The sequence below is a fragment of the Phaenicophaeus curvirostris genome, chromosome 6 (assembly GCF_032191515.1).
Source record: "Phaenicophaeus curvirostris isolate KB17595 chromosome 6, BPBGC_Pcur_1.0, whole genome shotgun sequence".
NCBI classification, from domain to species: domain Eukaryota; kingdom Metazoa; phylum Chordata; class Aves; order Cuculiformes; family Cuculidae; genus Phaenicophaeus; species Phaenicophaeus curvirostris.
In genome coordinates this window covers 17,644,964-17,663,970 of record NC_091397.1, presented here as the reverse complement: position 1 = coordinate 17,663,970, position 19,007 = coordinate 17,644,964, and the positions used below count along the sequence as shown (strand labels likewise).

The 19,007-nt window shown below is 44.5% G+C and overlaps 1 protein-coding gene across 1 annotated transcript; it reads right to left on the bottom strand.

The window, feature by feature from the left end:
• Positions 1–6,762: 6,762 nt before the first annotated feature.
• Positions 6,763–17,623, bottom strand: LOC138721890 (phthioceranic/hydroxyphthioceranic acid synthase-like). Its single transcript, XM_069859451.1, has 6 exons — positions 17,536–17,623; positions 15,766–15,919; positions 14,422–14,582; positions 12,928–13,131; positions 12,650–12,831; positions 6,763–12,361 (listed from the first exon to the last, which is right to left on the bottom strand). The coding sequence occupies exons 1-6, from the start codon at positions 17,594–17,596 to the stop codon at positions 6,797–6,799; spliced, it is 6,327 nt and encodes a 2,108-aa protein (XP_069715552.1). The 5' UTR covers positions 17,597–17,623; the 3' UTR covers positions 6,763–6,796.
• Positions 17,624–19,007: the final 1,384 nt, after the last annotated feature.

Below are 19,007 nucleotides of genomic sequence, written 5' to 3'. Positions count from 1 at the left end.
CTCTGGTGTTCCTCCCGTCTCTACAGGACTTAAGCAATGGGCTGCAGGAGACAAAGACAACGTCCTCAGATAAAACATATTTATCCATGCAGGTTCATTCTTAACTCAGTACTTGTTCACAAGTCATAAGTCCAAGACATTCAGGGTGTCTACAAGCTAGCCTGGGAAAGGCATTTGTGCATGGTGGGCTGCTTTAGCCCAGGACGTAACCAGAGCCAGCAGTTCTTCTGTGCTTCTTGCCTTGCATGTTCTGGGTCAAAGCCTGTGCACCTTTGCCTTGCCTCCCCTCCCCTCACTTGCCTCCTCAGTTCCCTGCAACAACGTTCACTATTGCTAGCAGATCCTTCTTAATGGGCAGTGTTGGAGATCTGGATGAAACTGGAAAGGTTCAAAGAAGTTTAGGGAGGCCGGCTTCCCATGCTGGCTTTCTGGCTTGTCTGCAGCCAGCACAGATGCCAAGTCGTTCCTTTGCAAGGTCTTGTGCAGCCTTTGGGAGGATCTGGTTGGGTTGCCTGTATTTGCAGACACAATCTTTCAGGTTTTCTTCAGCTTCACTGTTACTGTCTCTTGGAATGTGGATTTGTGTTAGACATCTTATCATCAGCAGTGCTTCTTGTCAGGGTATGCCATCTTCCATTTTTCACAAATTTTTGGATGGTGGAGTGTCTCCAAGTGTCAGACAGGCTTTCCAGATGGTTGCTTCTGATGCAGGAGAACGTTTGTGCCTCAGAAAGGTGGGGGGGGGGGGGACGACTTGGGACACATTGGTGAGCTCGGGGACAAGTTAGAGAAAACCAGGCTGAGGTGAGGTGCATGGTAGGAGGGACAAACAGCATGGGCAGCACCCTGGCCCTTGGCACACAGGCTGTTAGTTGGTGCCCACCACAGATAAGCCCGTGGGTGTGGGGACACATAGAGAGCTGGGAAGGTCAGGCAGCGAGGGCTGAAGGGTCAGTGGAGACTAAATCAGCATCTCAGTGTATACCAAACCTGTTTAAATGCTGGATGTCAATCTGGATCTCACCCAAGTGAGCTTTGCCTGAGCCTGATGGATCCATCTGATGAAGAACACAGCTAGCTGCATTTGAACTGGGTTTCCAGATTCCCTTCCTGGATCTTCTGCAGCAACTAACCACAAACAGAATACCCATACAGAAACAGGCAGAGGGCTTGAAACTAGAACTCTTCTTTCTCTCCAGTGAATACAAAAGGAGCATAATGTGACATGCTCAACCATGCACATCTTCCCTTCCACCTGTGAGGATTCTCTCAGTACCCTGGAAGATCTTCTGGACACTAGCTGGTGGACTTTCTGCTGAGCTTTCCTCAGTAGAACTGTCCAGACTCCTCAAGGAAAATTACTCTGGCAGCCCTGGGACTCACGTATTCCCTGTTGCCCCACAAGATTTTAAGTCCTGCATGGTTCTGGACTGTCTTGCAAGGAAAGGCAAACTCTTCAAATGTGCTTTGCAGCTGAGGCCTTAATCTGTAGGTGATCTGTCTGAAACGTATTTGGCCAAATTCCATTGAAAGGGACAAGGCCTACAGAATGAAATGTTTCAAATGCAATAAAAGGCTAGAGCTGGGAGAGTGGGGAGAGAAGTTTGTGGTATGCGCCATCCCAAACAAGTTAAAGCCATTTTCGACCTTCAGCCCACTTGCCCAGAAAGATCTGTGGGCAGATGTCACAGCTGTGTGGCCAGGACTCCCTTCTTCACCTTTCCCTTTCCCTTTCCCTTTCCCTTTCCCTTTCCCTTTCCCTTTCCCCTTTTTCCTTTCCTTTTTCCTTTTTTTGTTTTCCCTTTCCCCTTTTTCCTTTCCTTTTTCCTTTTTTGTTTTCCCTTTCCCCTTTTTCCTTTCCTTTTTCCTTTCCTTTTCCCTTTTCCCTTTTCCCTTTCCCTTTCCCTTTCCCTTTCCCTTTCCCTTTCCCCTTTCCCTTTTCCCTTTTTTCTGTTTCCCCCCCTTTTTACCTTTCACTTTCCCTTTTTCCCTCTCACTTTCCCTTTTTCCCTCTCCCTTTCTTTTCCTCTTTTCTTTCCCTTCCTCTTTCTCTCTTTTCTCTCTCTCTCTCTCTCTTTCTCTCTTTCTCTCTCTTTCTTTCTGTTTTCCTTCCCCTTCCCGTTTTCTCTTTCTCCCCTTCCCCTTCCCCTCTCCCCCTTTCCCCTCTCCCTGCCCCGGGCCCTCCCTGTGGCCCCTCAGGGCCGGGCGCGGTTCTCCCGCGGGCTCTGGGGCCGGAGGGAGCCCCAGCCCTGGTCTTGGGAAACTGCTTGTAAGCTGAGGCTCCATCACCTCGCCCTGCCACAGCTGCAGCCACCGCCATGTAGCGGTCCTGCCGCAGCCTGGCTCTGGCCCCTGATCAGGGTGCAGAACACACCCACGGGCTGACAGGCGTGTTATCAGGCACTACATGACCCAGGCACAACAAGAAACAGCCATTGGTTTACTTGCAGGAAAATGAAGCTGTTAGTTCAGCCCGCGAGCTCCTTTTACACAGTGGGGGCACAGTTTGATGAATTGCCTGGAGCAGAAAGCAAAAAATGCATCCATGAGCACATTTTCCAAAGAACCATTAGGGCCCTTTGCCATTAATTCTGTATTTATGTCGCTGCTGTTTAGAACATATCTGACTAATTACATTTATGGTTGTACCCAGAGAAAGGGAGACAGATGTTTTAGCAGTTTGGCTAAATGTTATATCACTTCAGGCTCTGACTGGAAAAATTAATAGTTTTCCAAGTACTGTGCCAGAGTCATGATTATCTGATTACTGAATATGCATCCTGCTAATGGGACCCTTCCTCTGATAACAGGATTGAGAGTTTGAGGACTGAGGGCACAGAATCTTTTAAAGATACACCCCACGTAGTTAACGCTATCTGAGATTAATTGCAAAGGCCAAACAATGTTGTCACTAAAAGCCTTCTGTTAAACTCGGGTACAGATTTTTTTTTTCCACAAGTAATTTATCTAAATACAATTCAGATTTTGAGCAGAACACCATTTTTCAGGAGGAAATGACAGCTACAGCTTTCTTCAAACAATCACGCTTGACAGAAGCTGAGGAAGAAAAAAAAACCCTTTTAAAGTAATTCAGAGGCATAAGAAGGAACCACAAAGTCCTCTTTGTGTGCACCAGTTATGATGCTTGGTGGTACAGAACAGCACTCAGGACTTTGGCACTGCTCCTACAGCAGTGTGGGTTGCTGCTGTGTTTCTGCTCTGTTGCTTGTGGGTAACTTCTTCTCCTCCAGCCAGTCGTTGCTTTCAGGATATCAAATACACCACTGAGCTGGTGTCTCAGCTCTGTGGATTTTCCAGGCTGTCTTTCTGGTCGTGTGCCCTGTGTATTTGCTAGACACAAATGAAAGCATAGTCAGTGCTCTGCCGTTGCTGTCTTACCCCGCATTACAAACTGCTGCTGGCGGACTAGTCAGTTCTAATTGCTCTGCCCATAGCTGAAACTTGCTTTGCCAGAGCACCTTTCAAGCTCAGGTTTCTTGCTGTACTTTTGGGAGCTGGCAATGGTCTTTTTTTTATTCAAATACTCTGGCCTCTGGGACATTGTTGTGGTTTGAGCTAAATTAGAGTCAATTTTGTGGTTTAAACTCAGTTGCTCTATGTAACTTCATTCTTTGAAAGCTAACTGCATGTTTTTGAGACAATATTCCTCTCTAGAAATGATAACACAGGGCATTGGTGTACAAAAAGGCCAATGCTTGTACTTATTCCTATAGCAACCAAGGCCATTGTCAAGCTGATGGAAAAGGGCTGTGCTTGCAAGGAGGAGCAGACAGGACTGGTGACCCTATACTGACCAACAGAGTATTCCATCCCATATATGTCATACTTCGTATAAAAGTGAAAGACCATGAGACTCTCATCCTCTTCTGTGATGCCTGGCATCCAATGAGGACCTGGTCTGCCTGGTTGCTCCTTATCCTGGATCCATGCATTCCTGAATGCAGTTCCTGATTTTGTAGCCATGGACCCATTCCCTTGTGTCTGGTCTGGAGTTTTTGTGGTGACATATAGTCATTGAGGGGGGTGTGTGCAATCTCATTTATTTGTATATATTTTATTACTTTCATCATTATTATTACTATCATTATCATTTCATTAAAACTGTAGTTCTTGTTTCCAACTTGCAGGTTTTTTCCCTCTCATTTTCCTTTCCCTTTTCCCTGGGGGTGGGTGAGAAGGGAACTGAGAGCATAACTGCATTGTTTTAGCTGCTGAAATTAGCCGGGTCAGGGCTAAATCTTAACCATTTACAGCAGATCCAAAGAAGCAGTCAAAACCAAAACACATAGACAGTATGAGTGCCTTTGGCAATAACTCAGAATACAAGTGTCCTCAATAGATGATGAAAAGCCTGCTTCTGCAGTGCTAGCAGAACTGTGATTGCCTTGGCAAGAGAAGGCCAAAGGGCAGCACTGGCTGCAGCCAGCCGATGCTTTGGTCTCAGAAAAACAGATGTGTCTTTATCAAGACTAAAATCAATAGGCTCGGCTACAACTGCACAGTGTGGAGATCTGACATATCAGTAGTCAGTTGTCTCTCTCCTCTCTCTCTTTCTGTCTTCCAGCAGAGATTTTCCCAGCCTTTCCTCATAGAAGTGCTGCTCCAGTCCCTTAATCATCTTCATGGTCCTTCCTTGGACTCTGTCCTTGTCTTCCTTGCACTGAGGAGCCCAGAGCTGGACTCAGCACTCCAGGTGTGGCCTCAACAAGGCTGCACAACATTTGGGCAAACAGTTTGCTGCTTTGCAGGTGGGATGCATTAAGGACTGACACAAATGTCATTTCAGATGGTCAGGATGACACAGTGCAGTGTTTCTGGTATCACTGCCTCTGGCAATTGCAGCATATGCTGCAGTGCAGAAACAGCCACCTGAGGCAATGGAAGCTTCTGCTTCCTTCCATTACAGTGTTACACCAGTACTGGCATTTACAGCAACTGCTGTTCACTCTGGTTGCTTTCCTGGTTCCCACAACATGCTCTGTAACACAAGTCTTGTGACTAATGGCCATGTTTGAATTACCGTGATAATTAACATGTGCATGGATATGTACACACATAGAGCTACTCACTCTTCACTTCATTACCATGCATCCCTCCAAACCGCCTGAGCAAGGTCACAGCGATCTCTGCCCACACAGAACCATAAACTCAGTGTGACTCAGCTGTAAGGGACATGAATGAAGACATGGTTGGGACAATCAGTATGGATTTTCCAAAGGCAAATTTTGCCTGGCCAGCCTGATTACCTTGAAGAATTTAAAAACTGGTTCTGTGGATGAGGAGAGAGAATCGTTATTCACCTTGACTCTATCAAGGCTCTCAGCACTGGCTCCCAATGCATCCTTGTAGCCAAATTGATGTGAGACAGATTGAAAAAAAAGACTGCCAGGCCCAAAGGGTGACATCTGCAGTGCACAGCGAGTTCCTAGCAGCATCCCACGGGCTCATTATTAACAGCCTAACTGACAGGACAGAGCCCACCCTCAGCAAATTCACAGAGGACATCAAGTTAGGTGAGAGCATTTGACACATCGAAGGGGAGTGTGCAGTATGTGGAGGGACAAATAACCTAACAGAATGTTCATTAATTGCAGCCCTTGGGAATGCAGGCCTTCCATGTGGGGTGGAATAGCCCCCTGCACTGAGCTAGACAAACCCCACAGTGTTACTGCCTGGCTGGGGAGCAGCTTGGGTGAAAAGGACTGGGAGGTCAAGATGGACTGTGGACGAAGCAGGAGTGCACACTGGCAGCAATGAAGGCTGACAGCTGACTGGACTGTATCAACAACAGGAGCGTAGCTCATAGATTGAGAAAAATGATTCTTCAGCTTTGCTCATTACACCACACTCGTAGTGTAATGTAAACTACCCATAGTCCATGGATACTCAATGAACTGGAGAACATTACCGGAGCTAGCAGGGACATATCAAGGGAGAAAAATAATGCAAGGACCATATTGTCACGTTGAGAGACCATAAACAAAGTTTCCTCCACAGTCTTTGCTGAAAAGCTTGTATTTTCTCACTGAAGTAAAATAAAGGTGGGTGTTAGGATAAGAAAAACTTAAACCTGGACAGTAGATGAGGGACAAAAAATTAAAAGAAGACAAAGAAACACTTGAGGTTTTCCTTTTTAACTTTTTTACTATTCTGGTTTGTTTGTTCTTTTATAAAAAATAGTTAATTAATAAAGAAAACCAGTTGCTTTATCCTATGCTTTGCAACTGGTAATTTTTTCATATTTTTGCTGACATAATGAAAAAATTAAGCTTAATTTTTGGAGAAGAAAACTTTGAAAATTGCAACATTGAGAAGTCTTTCAAAGAAGATTCCCATATTTATACTCATTTGATAATATTCAAACATTATAACAACAACAATAGTGATAACAGTATGCTGGTTTAAAAGTACATTCATCATTTAGAGGTGCTAATATATTATTTTCATCAAGACTTCAAGAAGGTTTAATAAATTGGCAATGAACATACAAATCTGGCAAATAAAAATGTGTCTGTATTAATCTACCTACTTCCAGTTTAAAAAATTGAAAAATGAACGTAAAAAATACTGAAAGTAACAAGTCAAACAATTGACTGACATTAATACAGTTAGTGCAACAGCACAAGAAAATGACGTGCGTTTTTCTGAGTAGACACAGAAGAGTACATTCAGCAACACCAGATGTTCTACGCTGCCTGCAATGACACATTCTGAGGGTTCAGGTATGCAATTCCAACAAAGGGTTCAGGTATGCAATTCCTCAGTGAGGAGACTCCTATAGCCAGGTCCCATTTTCTGCACTTTCAATCAATATATTTTCTTTCTCCACTGTTCCATCTGTGTTGTTTGTTTCTTCTAAAACAACTACTAAACTCGACAGAGTCGTGTGAGGATCAAGCAGTATTACAAGAGGGATGTCCACCTTTCTCTCTTGAAAGACACGGTTCTGAATCGTCATAGCTAGCATAGAGTCTACGCCCAATGACAGAAGTGGTGTATTCATGGTTAATTCATCTGGGCTCTTTCCAGTGAAGTCACTCACCAGTGAGGTGATATAGTCTTCAGATTTCATTAAGGCAGTATCTTGCTGCTGGATTTGATTTTTCCCAAGGATTTCAAGCTTGTCCCTAAATTCTTCTGTCATAAGTGATATGAAGCGACTTTTCAGTGATGTAATCCGAGAAAAAAGATGGTTAAATAAAGCCTGAAAGTTTAATCTGATGACAGCTTGCTGTGGGTTATTCACAAGTAAGCTCTGCCTGAGATACTCATGAATTTCATTCACTTGCAGAATGCCTATGCCCTTGGACCCCAGAAGGTTCTGAATCTGGTTTTGATTGAGCAGCACACCAAGGTTCAAAGCACCCCAGTTAATGGATTGGCCTGTGAGCCCACAGTTCCTCCTGTAGAGGCAGAAGATGTCCAAGAAGGAGTTTGCAGCTGCATAGTTTGCCTGGGTGGCATTTCCCAGAAAGGAAGTAACAGAGGAGTAGCACACAAAGTAGTCAAGCTCCTGGCCTCTGGTAGCCCAATGAAGATTTAGGGTCCCTGCCACTTTGGGGCTCAGCACTTTCTGAAAGTCAGCCAAGTTCAGAACTTCAAGATAACCATCGTGCAAAACAACAGCACTTTGAAACACACCTTTGACTGGACTCCCTGCAAAGATGTTCGCAATGGACTGGAATGCTTTCTCAACGTTGCTGGTTGAGGTAACATCACACTGCACAAACACTACTTTGCTCCCTTTGTACTGCTGCTGCAAAGCCTTCATCTCCTCTTGCTTCTCAGTGCTTGGATTTTTCCTGGAGAGTATCGCAATACACCCTCCTCCATTCTTGGCTATGAACTTCACCGTTTCAAAGCCAAGTCCAGTGAGCCCACCCACTACTACGTAAACAGCATTTTGCTTAAACAGCTTCTTCTGGGATTCATACAATGGGATATCTGAAGGCACAGTCATGTCCTTCTGCCTTCTCAGTACAGCAAGGGAGACAGACTTGCAGGTAAAATAGGACATCACAGAGTTCATTCTTTCCAAGTTCTCAGCCTGCTGAAAAACACAACCTGATAGATGTCTAAACCGCTTCACGTCCATGGAATTGATCCACGCATGCACAGACTTTTGCAATTCCTTTAGAGATGCTTTCTGGAAAATGCTGGCAAGCGTAAGGACATGGAAGCTGACAGTTTCATGATCAATTGCACTGACATTCTGGAGACTTTCAGGCTGCTGATTGCCACACACAATCACCACATCTTTCAGAAAGTACATGTGGGCCAGATCCTCCTGAGACAGTCTGTTTACTGGAGGAAGAACAACAAGGGCATGGCACAAGTCTAAACACTGGAACCTATCAGGAGTAGGCCTCACAAGTACTGTTCTCCAACCCATCTCTTCAGCTGCTGCAGAAAGAACATGGCACAAAACTGATAACGGCTCCATAGAAATAATGCCCAATGTTCTGCCATGTTTCCCCTTGGGTAACCTCTGACCAAAGATTTCCCAGGCCAGGATAAAGTACGACACACAAGGGACATTCTGAAAGCAGGGGAATTTCTTTACATTGAAACAAACTGCTGCAGGTATCCGAACTCTGGATGATGCAGCAGCTGGGTAACATGAAGCCACATGATCCCCTACTTTAACTTTCTTCACATCACTGCCTGTTGCTGTTACTGTGCCGCTGAAATCAAGAGCTAAGAGTCCATGTTTGTCTACTGTTTGTGAATTCCAGTACAGCGTTTTCCCAAAGTTATGACTAGAAACACTAATGGGAAAATAGTCTTCTGAGTGGAGACATATTTTATCCACTTGAATTTCAACACTCTGTTTTTCAAGCTGAGTAGCAGTGCTGGTGGATAATTCAGCAGACAAGTCTCTTGCTGCGTACGGGTCAGAAGTGTACAGAAAGAACGTTTCTGACTTCTGGAGAGATCTTACTGATTGGCTGTAAGTGCTATCTGCAAAAGGTGTGCGTCTGATCTCAGCCATGTACGTTCTTCCTTGGCTGATGCAAACTTCCGGATAGTCCACACCTTTGGTTTTGACAAGAACATCTGCTAGCACCGAGATGTCCAGGGAACTGGAAGAGCTGAGGTCAATCAGCTGAAATGTGATTTCTGGAACTTCAACAACACAGGTTCTGGTCATGCCATACAATGCAAACCCAGAGTTAACGTGGTCTACATCTCTTCCTGTTGTTCTGTAGGTGATCACTCTGACTGAACAGCGGGACGTTTTCTCTCTTAATGCCACAACAACTTGGCGATAGGCTTCACAACACTTTGCCAATTGGTCTACAGCTTTGCTTGGGAAATCTTCATTTAACTTTTGAATTCCCCAAAGGAACAGAATTTCATCATAATCCTCAACATCTCCTCTCATTTTATTCTGTGTGTGGCTCTCCGAGAGGGCCTCCCAGTCTTCATACATAACATATCTTGAATCTGGATGCAAATATTTTTTGAGCTGCCCAGCTATCCCAAATCTGTCAGCAAACACTAGGACTCTGGGCATAGTCCCCAGATGTCCACCTGTCTGGGAAAGAGAGACTTCTTTCCACTTGTTTTCATACATGAGCTCGTTGTCTCTGGAAGATGCTTCTTTCATGAAAGTGATGGCAACGCGCTTGAGTTCAGCCAAAACAGAGCCATGCTTGTCCATAAAGCATCCACAGACCTCTAGGCAGTTCCCAATGGATTTGCTTGTTCTCATATATATCATCATTTCTTCCTCCAGTGGTCGGAGCACCACCAGGCTGCCTATCCCAGAAGGAAAGCCTGCTCTGGACTGGAACGTCCTTGAGGTCAGGACAGCAGTCATCTGCAGAAAACAGTCAAGCAGCACTGGATGGATACAGTAGTTGTGCATGTCTCTAACGCTCTCCTTGCTTACCTTTATCCTTGTTATGGCTTCCTTCAGTTCCTGGCAATAATGCACATCCCCCAGCTGCCTGAATATGGAGCCGTACTGAAAGCCAACCAGAGACAGTGCTTCATAAACCTCCTCCCTGCTTACCACTGAACTGCACCTTTGATAGATGTCTTGGAAGGCAATGGTGCTTTCTTCCACCACAGCTTCAGGCCCCTTTATAACTTGGCCTGCAGCATAAACTGCATCCGAGGAAGAGAGTATCTCAAAGCCTGTCGCAGCTTTTTGCGGACTCAGCTTGATACTAAGGACTTGGGAACTCTGTGTGAGAACACACGGTGAAGAAAAACTGATACTTATCCGGCAAGTACTCAGGGGCACTCTAGGTCTTGAGCTGTTCATCACGGAGGCAAGGCCTAGCTCCACATAAAAAGCACCGGGGACTAAAGCCACACCATTGTTCACGTGCTCATATAAGTACGGGGTTGTGTCCCGAGACAGCACGCAGCCAAACTCTGTGTTGTCACTGCTTCTGCCATAAATCAAAGGATGACTGGAGCTGATGCCTCTTTGGTTTGATTGTTGATGGATGTCCAGACAGGCCATGAGTTTTTTGCGATCAAACTGATACCGTGGAATGGCCACTGGAACACTTTGATACCCATGATAGAAGTGCTGCCAGCTGGGATTATATCCCAGTTCAAACAGACTTCCTACCAGGCTGAAGAGTGTGTGATACTCTGCATCTGTTTGCAAAGAAGAGAACACCTTTGTGCCTTTCCCTAGAGTCTCCTTTATGTTTCGCTGCAATGCTCGGTGAGGGCTTATTTCCACAAACACCACATTTTCCCTGTCTTGAGCTGCATTTTTGATGGCCTGAGCGAAAGCAACAGGCTCACGAGTATGCCGGGCCCAAAATCTACCGTGGGCAAAGTCATTTTCAGAAGCAGCCACCCCAGTCAGCGTTGAAATCACTTCCATTTCCCCCTTCTGTTTTTCTAAAGGCTGTATGCTCTCTTCCAGCTCCCCAAGTATCATATCCATGCTGGGGCTGTGGTACGCCGCTGGCACATTTAAAACATGAAGAAAGATGTTTCTCTGGCTGAAAGCTTGAGCTAAATCTTTCTGCACAGCATCCACAGACTCTGAATTCCCAGACAAGGTGCAGGAAACTGGGCTGTTGAAAACTGCAATGCACACCTTTCCCGAGTAGGCACGCAGACGCTCAGCAATCTCTTCCACGGGGATGTTTCCAACCACCAACATTCTGCCGCTGGCAGTCTTTGCCTGCAGCCGGCTCCGGTGATAAATCACTTTGACTGCATCTGCCAGGGAAAGGTACCCAGCAAAATGGGCAGCAGCAACTTCCCCTACCGAGTGGCCAACAGCAGCCACTGGCTTAATGCCCCAGTATTTCAGAAGGGAAGCTAACGCAACCTGCAGGGTAAAAAGCATGGGCTGGGAAAGCTCTGGATTCAACAAATCCTCTGGGCTATGACCTCCTGCTGGCAGGAGGCTGATGGGAGCGTGTTTCTGAAAAAGTGCTTCAATTTCCTTACACTTTTCTCTGAAGACTGGCTCTGAGCTCAGCAGTGCCGTGCTGATCTCCTTCAGCGTTACACCGTTGCCACAGAACACAAACACCAGCTCTGGTCCCACCTTTGATATGGCAAGTTCAGTGCTTGCTGCCGACATAACCTCTTGCTGTAAGTGTCGGAGAGAATTTGTGACAAATGCTTTTCGGTACCTGTAGTTGGCATGGCTTCTTCTGCAGGCAGATGTATAGGCCAGGCTTGGGAGAGTTACGGTGTTTCTTGTGCTCAGCTGCTCAGCTGTATCGACCATTGTCTTCTGAAGGGACTTACTTGATGCTGCTGACAGCAGAACTAGTTCAAGGGGCCTCTTAAAGGCAGGAAGACTCTCTAGCTGCTTAACCTGCCTGACTACAATGTGAGCATTGGTTCCTCCAAATCCAAAGCAGTTGATGCCAGCTACTCTTCCATATGCCCTGGATTCTTCCCAGGGCTCTACAGATGTGGGAATCACAAGCTTTAATTTCTCTGTATCGATGCTGCTCATCTCCTCTGAGTAATGCAAGGTTGGAACAATCTTTCCATGATGCATCATCAGAAGCACTTTGATTAACGCTGCTGCTCCAGCAGCTGATTCTGTGTGGCCAATATTCCCTTTCACTGAACCAATTTTCAGAGTGGAAACTTGTGGAGACCTGTTTTTACAAATGACGCTACCCAGGCTTTCCGCTTCAATAGGATCTCCAGCAGCAGTTCCTGTACCATGTGCTTCAATGTACTGCACAACTGAGGGATCGACACGAGTCTCATAAATGCTACGCAGCAACATCTCCTGCTCTATTTGAGATGGTCTTGTGATTGGAGTCATGGACCTGCCGTTCTGATTTACTGCGCTGATGCTTATCACACCCCAGATTTTGCTGTAGTCTTCCTTTGCCTGTTTCATAAAAGCATAAAATCATCTGTAATAATCTCATGCTTTCTCTGGATAGCAGACAACAAAACCAAACCACAGAACCAAGAACAGACAGGCTATTATACTTCTAAATGCATCATCCTTTCCCCATGGCAGGGGAAGTGCAGAGACGTTTAATGCTTAATAAGTGCTTCATTAATCTTAAGCTTGAACTAGTTAGTCTTTTTCTGGGGGAATTATTAGAACTGAAGAATGACAACTCAGGGAAGCTACCAGTCTCATTCTAGGCTGCTTCACAAGCAATCTTACCTTTTTCAGCGGTTTGAGGAAAACAACACCACAGCCTTCTCCCCTTCCATAGCCATCAGCTTTTTTGGAGAAGGGTTTACTTATTCCCTCTGGAGAGATCATTTTTGCTCTACTGAGAGATACAAAGGTGCGGGGATCTATGATGCAGTTGACTCCACCACAGATTGCTGCCTCACAGTCTCCTGGAGTAAAACAGAAACAGACTCGTGCTCAGGATGATAGACTGAAACAGTATCAGTGCAGATCTGGTCCCGTTCCCTGATCTTCAGTCCCATTACCTGATTTAATTGCTCGCAAAGCATAGTGCAGAGCAAAAAGAAAAGATGAACAGGCAGTGTCAATAGTCAGTGATGGTCCAGTCAGATTAAATGTGAATGAGACCCTGTTAGCAGCAATGCTCATTGCTGTTCCCGTGCCATCATAATGATTTATTTCACTCACTGCTCTGCTTGTTACGATTTCATAGTCTCGATTCATAAGACCTGTAAAAATATCAAATACGTGTCACGTTAAGCCAAACAAACAAAAGGGATTTACAGGTCAGACTCATGAGGACATGAGTCCTCCAATGAGGACAGCTGGGATATAAGTGTACAAAACATCAGCTTCAGTCCCTCAGAAGTATCAAGTTAAAGGTCACAGCGTAAGCTACATCCAATGCTTCTTATTTGTGGATTTTTTTTTTTTTAAATTAGGTTAATGGGTATTTGGTTTGCTCACTATGACCCCAGTAAGTAGGACAGGAATAGAAAAGAACAGGGCCTGTAAGAAGTGTTGTGTTGTCTTAATGAGAACACATATGTTTGAAATACAGTGGATCCCCAAGTCCATGGGCATCTGTGGAAAATATGATGCCTCTAGCGAGAGGAGGAATAGTCTCCTCTCTGAAAGAAGAGCATGTTTCAGAATAAAAGTTAATCTAAGGAGTTTGCCCTTATAGTTGCATCAGCCTAAATATTGCAGGAAAAGCCCCTTAAAAGACATAGATTACACTAGCAAAAATGTGCTGCTTGACCTCTTTAACCACAACACTTTGAGCTTTGCTGTTCAGCCAGTTCTTCACCTGGCCCACTGTGAACCTGGACATCTCACAGTTGGACTTGTCCAGAAGGATACTCTGAGGGACAGTATCAAAAGCCTTACCAAAATCAAGAAAAAACTCATCCGCTGCCTTCCCTTCATCCACTAGGCAGGTGACCTTCTTGCAGAAGGACATCAGAATAAACAGGACTTTCCCATTGTGAACCCATGTTGACTGTGCCAGCTGACTGCATTGTTCTCTAAAGGTCTTACAACAGCAGCCAGTATAATCTTCTCCACGGCTTTTCCAGGTTCTGAGTAAGCAGTTGAACAAGTGCACCTTGGTAGCATATTGGTGTCTACATGAGGATTTCTACTGGTTTAAAAGGTTCTTAAGCCCCACAACACCTTAACTAATGCTATACAGGATACTGGAAAATAGGATACTAGAAAAAAGTGTAGGTCTAGTCTGGGAATATCATTCCTGGGAAGGACTGGGTTGGGAGGCAGTTTGTTTTGTGCTTCAACTTCAGTGCCTGAAGACACAAAGAGAAGCACCTAGAATAGATAACGTGAATTATATGATGAGCTTCTCTAGTCGCCTAGTAATCCTTAGCAGAAATAACCCACAGCATAATAGCAGAGTAGCCTTCCATCTCCAGTACTATATACATATGTAACATTTAAAGAGGAGTGCTCCAATCTTTGTGAGGTTCAAACAAACTTTCTTCACCATGAAATTTTCACCTTACCAACAAAAACACCCGTTTTGGTGCCACTGACAGCTTCTACAGGAACTCCTGCATCTTCCAGGGCTTTGTATGTGCATTCTATCAGTAACTTCTGTTGCGGATCCATGCGTTCAGCTTCCATTTTATTAATTCCAAACAGGTGGTTGTCAAATGAATTAAATCTAAAATACACAGACCAGAAAATGGTACAATATACACACAATATGCATTTTCTTCTAGACTCAAAGCACACATTTTTTGAAATTTCATGAAAAGCAGAACAGTAACTGGTGGTTAGGCCACAGGTCCCACTGGTGAAATACAGAAGAAAATATTTATAGGCCATGGATGTTCTCTGTCTCACCACAAAATATATTTTCAGATATTCAAAATACGTAATCAATGATTCTGCATTTCAGAGTTACGAACCCACTTCTAGAAATTATAGTTCACGAGATTATCCCACTAGTACCAACAAGACTCCTCAAATTATGAAAATCTGCAGAATGAAACTCTCTGATGTAATGTGTTCTTAGCCAAGAGGTTTTAAAGAATTATTGTCTTCTAAATGGTTTTAGGGCAATGTGGGCCACACGCTTTACAAGTTAAATCCAATAAGTAGAGGATCAGCTCAGCTGCTTCCAAGAGATACCCACAATTCTCTAGGAAAAAATTCAAAATATTTTAGGTGTGTGTTTATCTTTAAAAAGTTTTCAAAGTAAGCCCATGCTTAAGCACAAGACCAAGCCGAGTCTTAATCTTGTGTTTCAAGATCAGATTTATATGACCTGCTATTATTTCTTGGTTTCAGTGTGGAATTCAATATTTAACAAGGGACAAATGATTAAGCCTGCTAAGTATTATTCTCAGGAGGCAATAAGATTGCTTCTGTGCATGTGAACTTCTTGTTGGAACAATGATCTACAGCTTAAAGATTAGAGGTGAATGTGGGTTTAAAATAACAGACACTTATGTTGATGATCTTACTGTAATCTGCTATTCTTTGCAGTAGCCATAGCTCTCAGGTCCAGCAAAGCTGGAGGAAACTTGCCAGGCAGTTCTTACAAACTCAGAGTCCACATTCTGTCCTCTTCCTCTACATCCCACAGTACTATAGATGGCATGAATTATTTGGTGGGCCACGTACATGTGTGCTTGACACAGCCTGCAACTATATTTGCTCACTGATGCCACACACCGGGAATTCCTGCACTTTGACAGCTGCATGTTCATAAGATGAGATAAATGAAAGCCGGCTCCCAGGTCCCATTTATAAGCTCCCCCTGAGTCTTGCACCCTCAGAAAGGTGGACATGTTAGTCTAAGTACAAAACAAATCAGTGGCACCGCAGGGTAACACACTCACTCATCGAGAAGAGCAGCTCGCGTTGTACAGATTTTTCCTGGCTTGGTATCATCTGGATCATACCACTCTCTGGTATCAAATCTCTCGGGGGGGATTTCTACTGTGCAGTTTTTGCCTTCCTCCAGGACTTTCCAGAAGTTGTCAATTCCATCACCTGTTGTACAAAGGTTTTATAGTAGATCAAATTATGTTCTCCCCCTCCCCATGCAGACTCTGAAATGCACACTCAGTTACACACAACTCCTAGGTATAAATCTAGGTTGCTCAAGCAGAATCTCCAGAGAAAGGAACTATGTTCTTTGGTGAGAGGCAAATGGGAAGGCATGACTGATCCCTTCACTGCTTGCATAACAGCAAATGAGCCCCACAAAACCCTTAACCTTAAGCTGTCCCCATATCACAGAATCACTGAATGGCTGTGATTGGAAGGGACTTCTGGATAACATCTAGTCTTGTCCCCCTGCCCAAGCAGGTTCACCTGCAGCTGGGCTGCACAGGAACTCATGCAGGTGGGTTTGGGATACCTCCAGAGAAGATGACTCCACACCCTCCCAGGCAGCCTGTTCCAGTGCTCCATCACCCTCAAAGTAAAGAAGTTTCTCCTCATGTTCACGTGGAATTGTCTGTGCACCAGTTTGTGCCTGTTGCCCCTTGTCCTGTCACTGTGGACCACTGAAAATGGCCAGGCCCAATCCTCTTGACACCTGCCCTTTAGATATTTATAAGCCTTGATAAGATCCGCTCTCAGTCTCCTCTTTTCCATGCTAAACACACACAGAGCTCCTTTAGCCTTTCCTCATAAGAGATGCTAGAGTCTTCTAGTCATCTTTGTGGCCCTCCACTGAACTCTCTACAGTACTTTCTGGAGCTGGGGTGCCCAGGGCTGGATGCAGTTCTCCAGATGCAGCATCACCAGGGCAGAGGAGAGGGGGAAGATAACTTCCTTTGACCTGCTGGCCACACTCTTCTTAATGCACCCTTGGATACCATTTGCATTCTTGGCCATTGGGGCACGCTGCTGGCTCATGGATGGCTGCTTGTCCACCAGGTCTCCCAGGTCCTTGTCCACAGAGCTGGTTTCCATCAGGTCAGTCCCTAACCTGTACTTGTGCAGGAGGTTATTCTTCCCTAGGTGCTTGTCTTCCCTCTATGCTTGTCTTTGTTGAACTTCACTAGGTTCCTCTCTGCCCAGCTCTCTAGCTGGAGAGTGGCTTAGCAAGAACATCTGCCAGCTCTCTCCGAGTTGCTGTGGGTGCATCCTACCAGGGCCTGTGGATTTCTATCTTGTACTAGAGGAAGTATTTGACTTGGGATAGAGGTGTGTTCAGTTCTGCACTCTCCTGGGACCTTTCCAATTGAATACCATAATAAAGCAGAAGACTTTCTTTTTAGTAAGACGCAGCCTATTTATTTTACAAGAAGAGCTGGTAATATTGAGAAGCCCTTGATCTGCCCTGTCCATATGGATGCATAGTCCTGCAACAATGAACAGTCATCCAGGCACTGCACACACAGAAAGCTCAAATCATCCCAGACCCATCCAGTTAAGTTTTATGAGTTTCATGTGTGCAGCTCAGTGCCCAGCCCACAGCCAGCACTGCAGGTCTGTCATGCACACATTTGAACCGATTACTTTCCACAACAGCGTGACCCTTTAAAAAGACCCTGCAAGTAGCAAAGCAATGGATATGTTGTTTTCCTCCATCTCAATATTAATGAGCGATCAGCATGTTCACTCAGCAGCCTACTTTGCTTTTACCCAAATCTTACCTCCAGGAAAGTTGCATCCTATTCCCACAACGGCAACTTCATCTGCAGTCTCGATCTCCATCTCCTAGGCTTCACAAGATAGGTATTATTGCCAGGCAGCTCAAACAACAGTGCATTTATCATTAAGTAAATATTAGGTGAACTTCCTACTAACAGACATACTTGTTCAAAGCGTGATTAATCTTGAATGATCTATTCTTGGTTGTGATGAGAAATGACACTCCCTATAGATGGCCAGAGCTGTGTGGTACTTTCCTTCTTTCTCTACTTTTAAAGGAAAATCCCTAGACTGACACTTCCTTCTAACAGTTCTTCTGCCACTCCTGCCACCACACAATCTCTCTTAAGCCTCTCTAGATCATTCTTGCCTCACTTCTTGCACACAAAATTGAATTGGGCATTGATGAAGATACACACTTGCAGCTGTATTATCTCCATCCTGTTCATAAAACAGATTTCCCAAACAGAGTAGCCAAATTATCACTTAAAAGTTAGACCAAGCAACAAGTAAGTAGATGAAGGAACAAAAGCTGTGTCTCCCAAACACCCTGGAAAAGTGTCTGTTCAGAACTCTGCTTTGCTGGATGCCAAGGCTGCTTGGCTTTTATCTAAACCAGCTCCCTCTATAGTCAGAGGTTAACTCCCAGAACCCACGCTCAAAGCCGCTAACAGCCACAAGATCGCTCTCTTGCTGACAATGCGCGCTCCCCCGGCAGCCCCACTACAGCCATGCGAATAACTGGGCTGTCACCTCATTTGCAGCTTCACAGGGAATCATTCTGTTGTGAAGCAACTCAAAATAAAAGGTGGGTTTTTTTTCAACAAAATAAATGGCAAATTAAAAACTGTTTTGGATGAAGTTAAATACCCCAGTATAGAATTTAAACTTTAAACTTAAAATCTTCCAATTTTAACATATCTCATGAGTGTCTATTGAGTTATCCAGTCACCTGTGTGATCTCTTACCTTGTACAATCCCAGTAGGGTGTACTAATAGGCTGAGTCTGTGAAAGTTGTTTATATAGGATTCCGTGAAGTTTCTTATTCAAACATGCATGCTAAAATGTGGTGAAATATTAACACCTTCAAAAGGAAAAAACGCAAATGCGTCATGCCATTAGTCAGTGGCCCCAACTAACATTCAAAACTACTTCCCTGAAGCAGTGAATTCTTGATGAAATCAGGTTTTACAGCAGGACAAGAGTAAAATCTGTCTCATCTAAATTCTTACAGCTGGCAAAACAATAACTTGGAGATATCCTAGCCCTGAAATAGCCCATAAAAATTTTATTGAAAGACTCTGTCTTGAAAGCAGTAACTCTATTTGGTTTCTTCTTAATATCAAGAAATCTGAGCTATCTGATGAAGTTCCATCTATTTGTTGGAGGCACGATTTGTGAAAACTAAGTACAAACTCTCTATAAACTTAAAATCTGGCTTTCGTGTCTGACACCACAGCTGTGTTCTTTTAC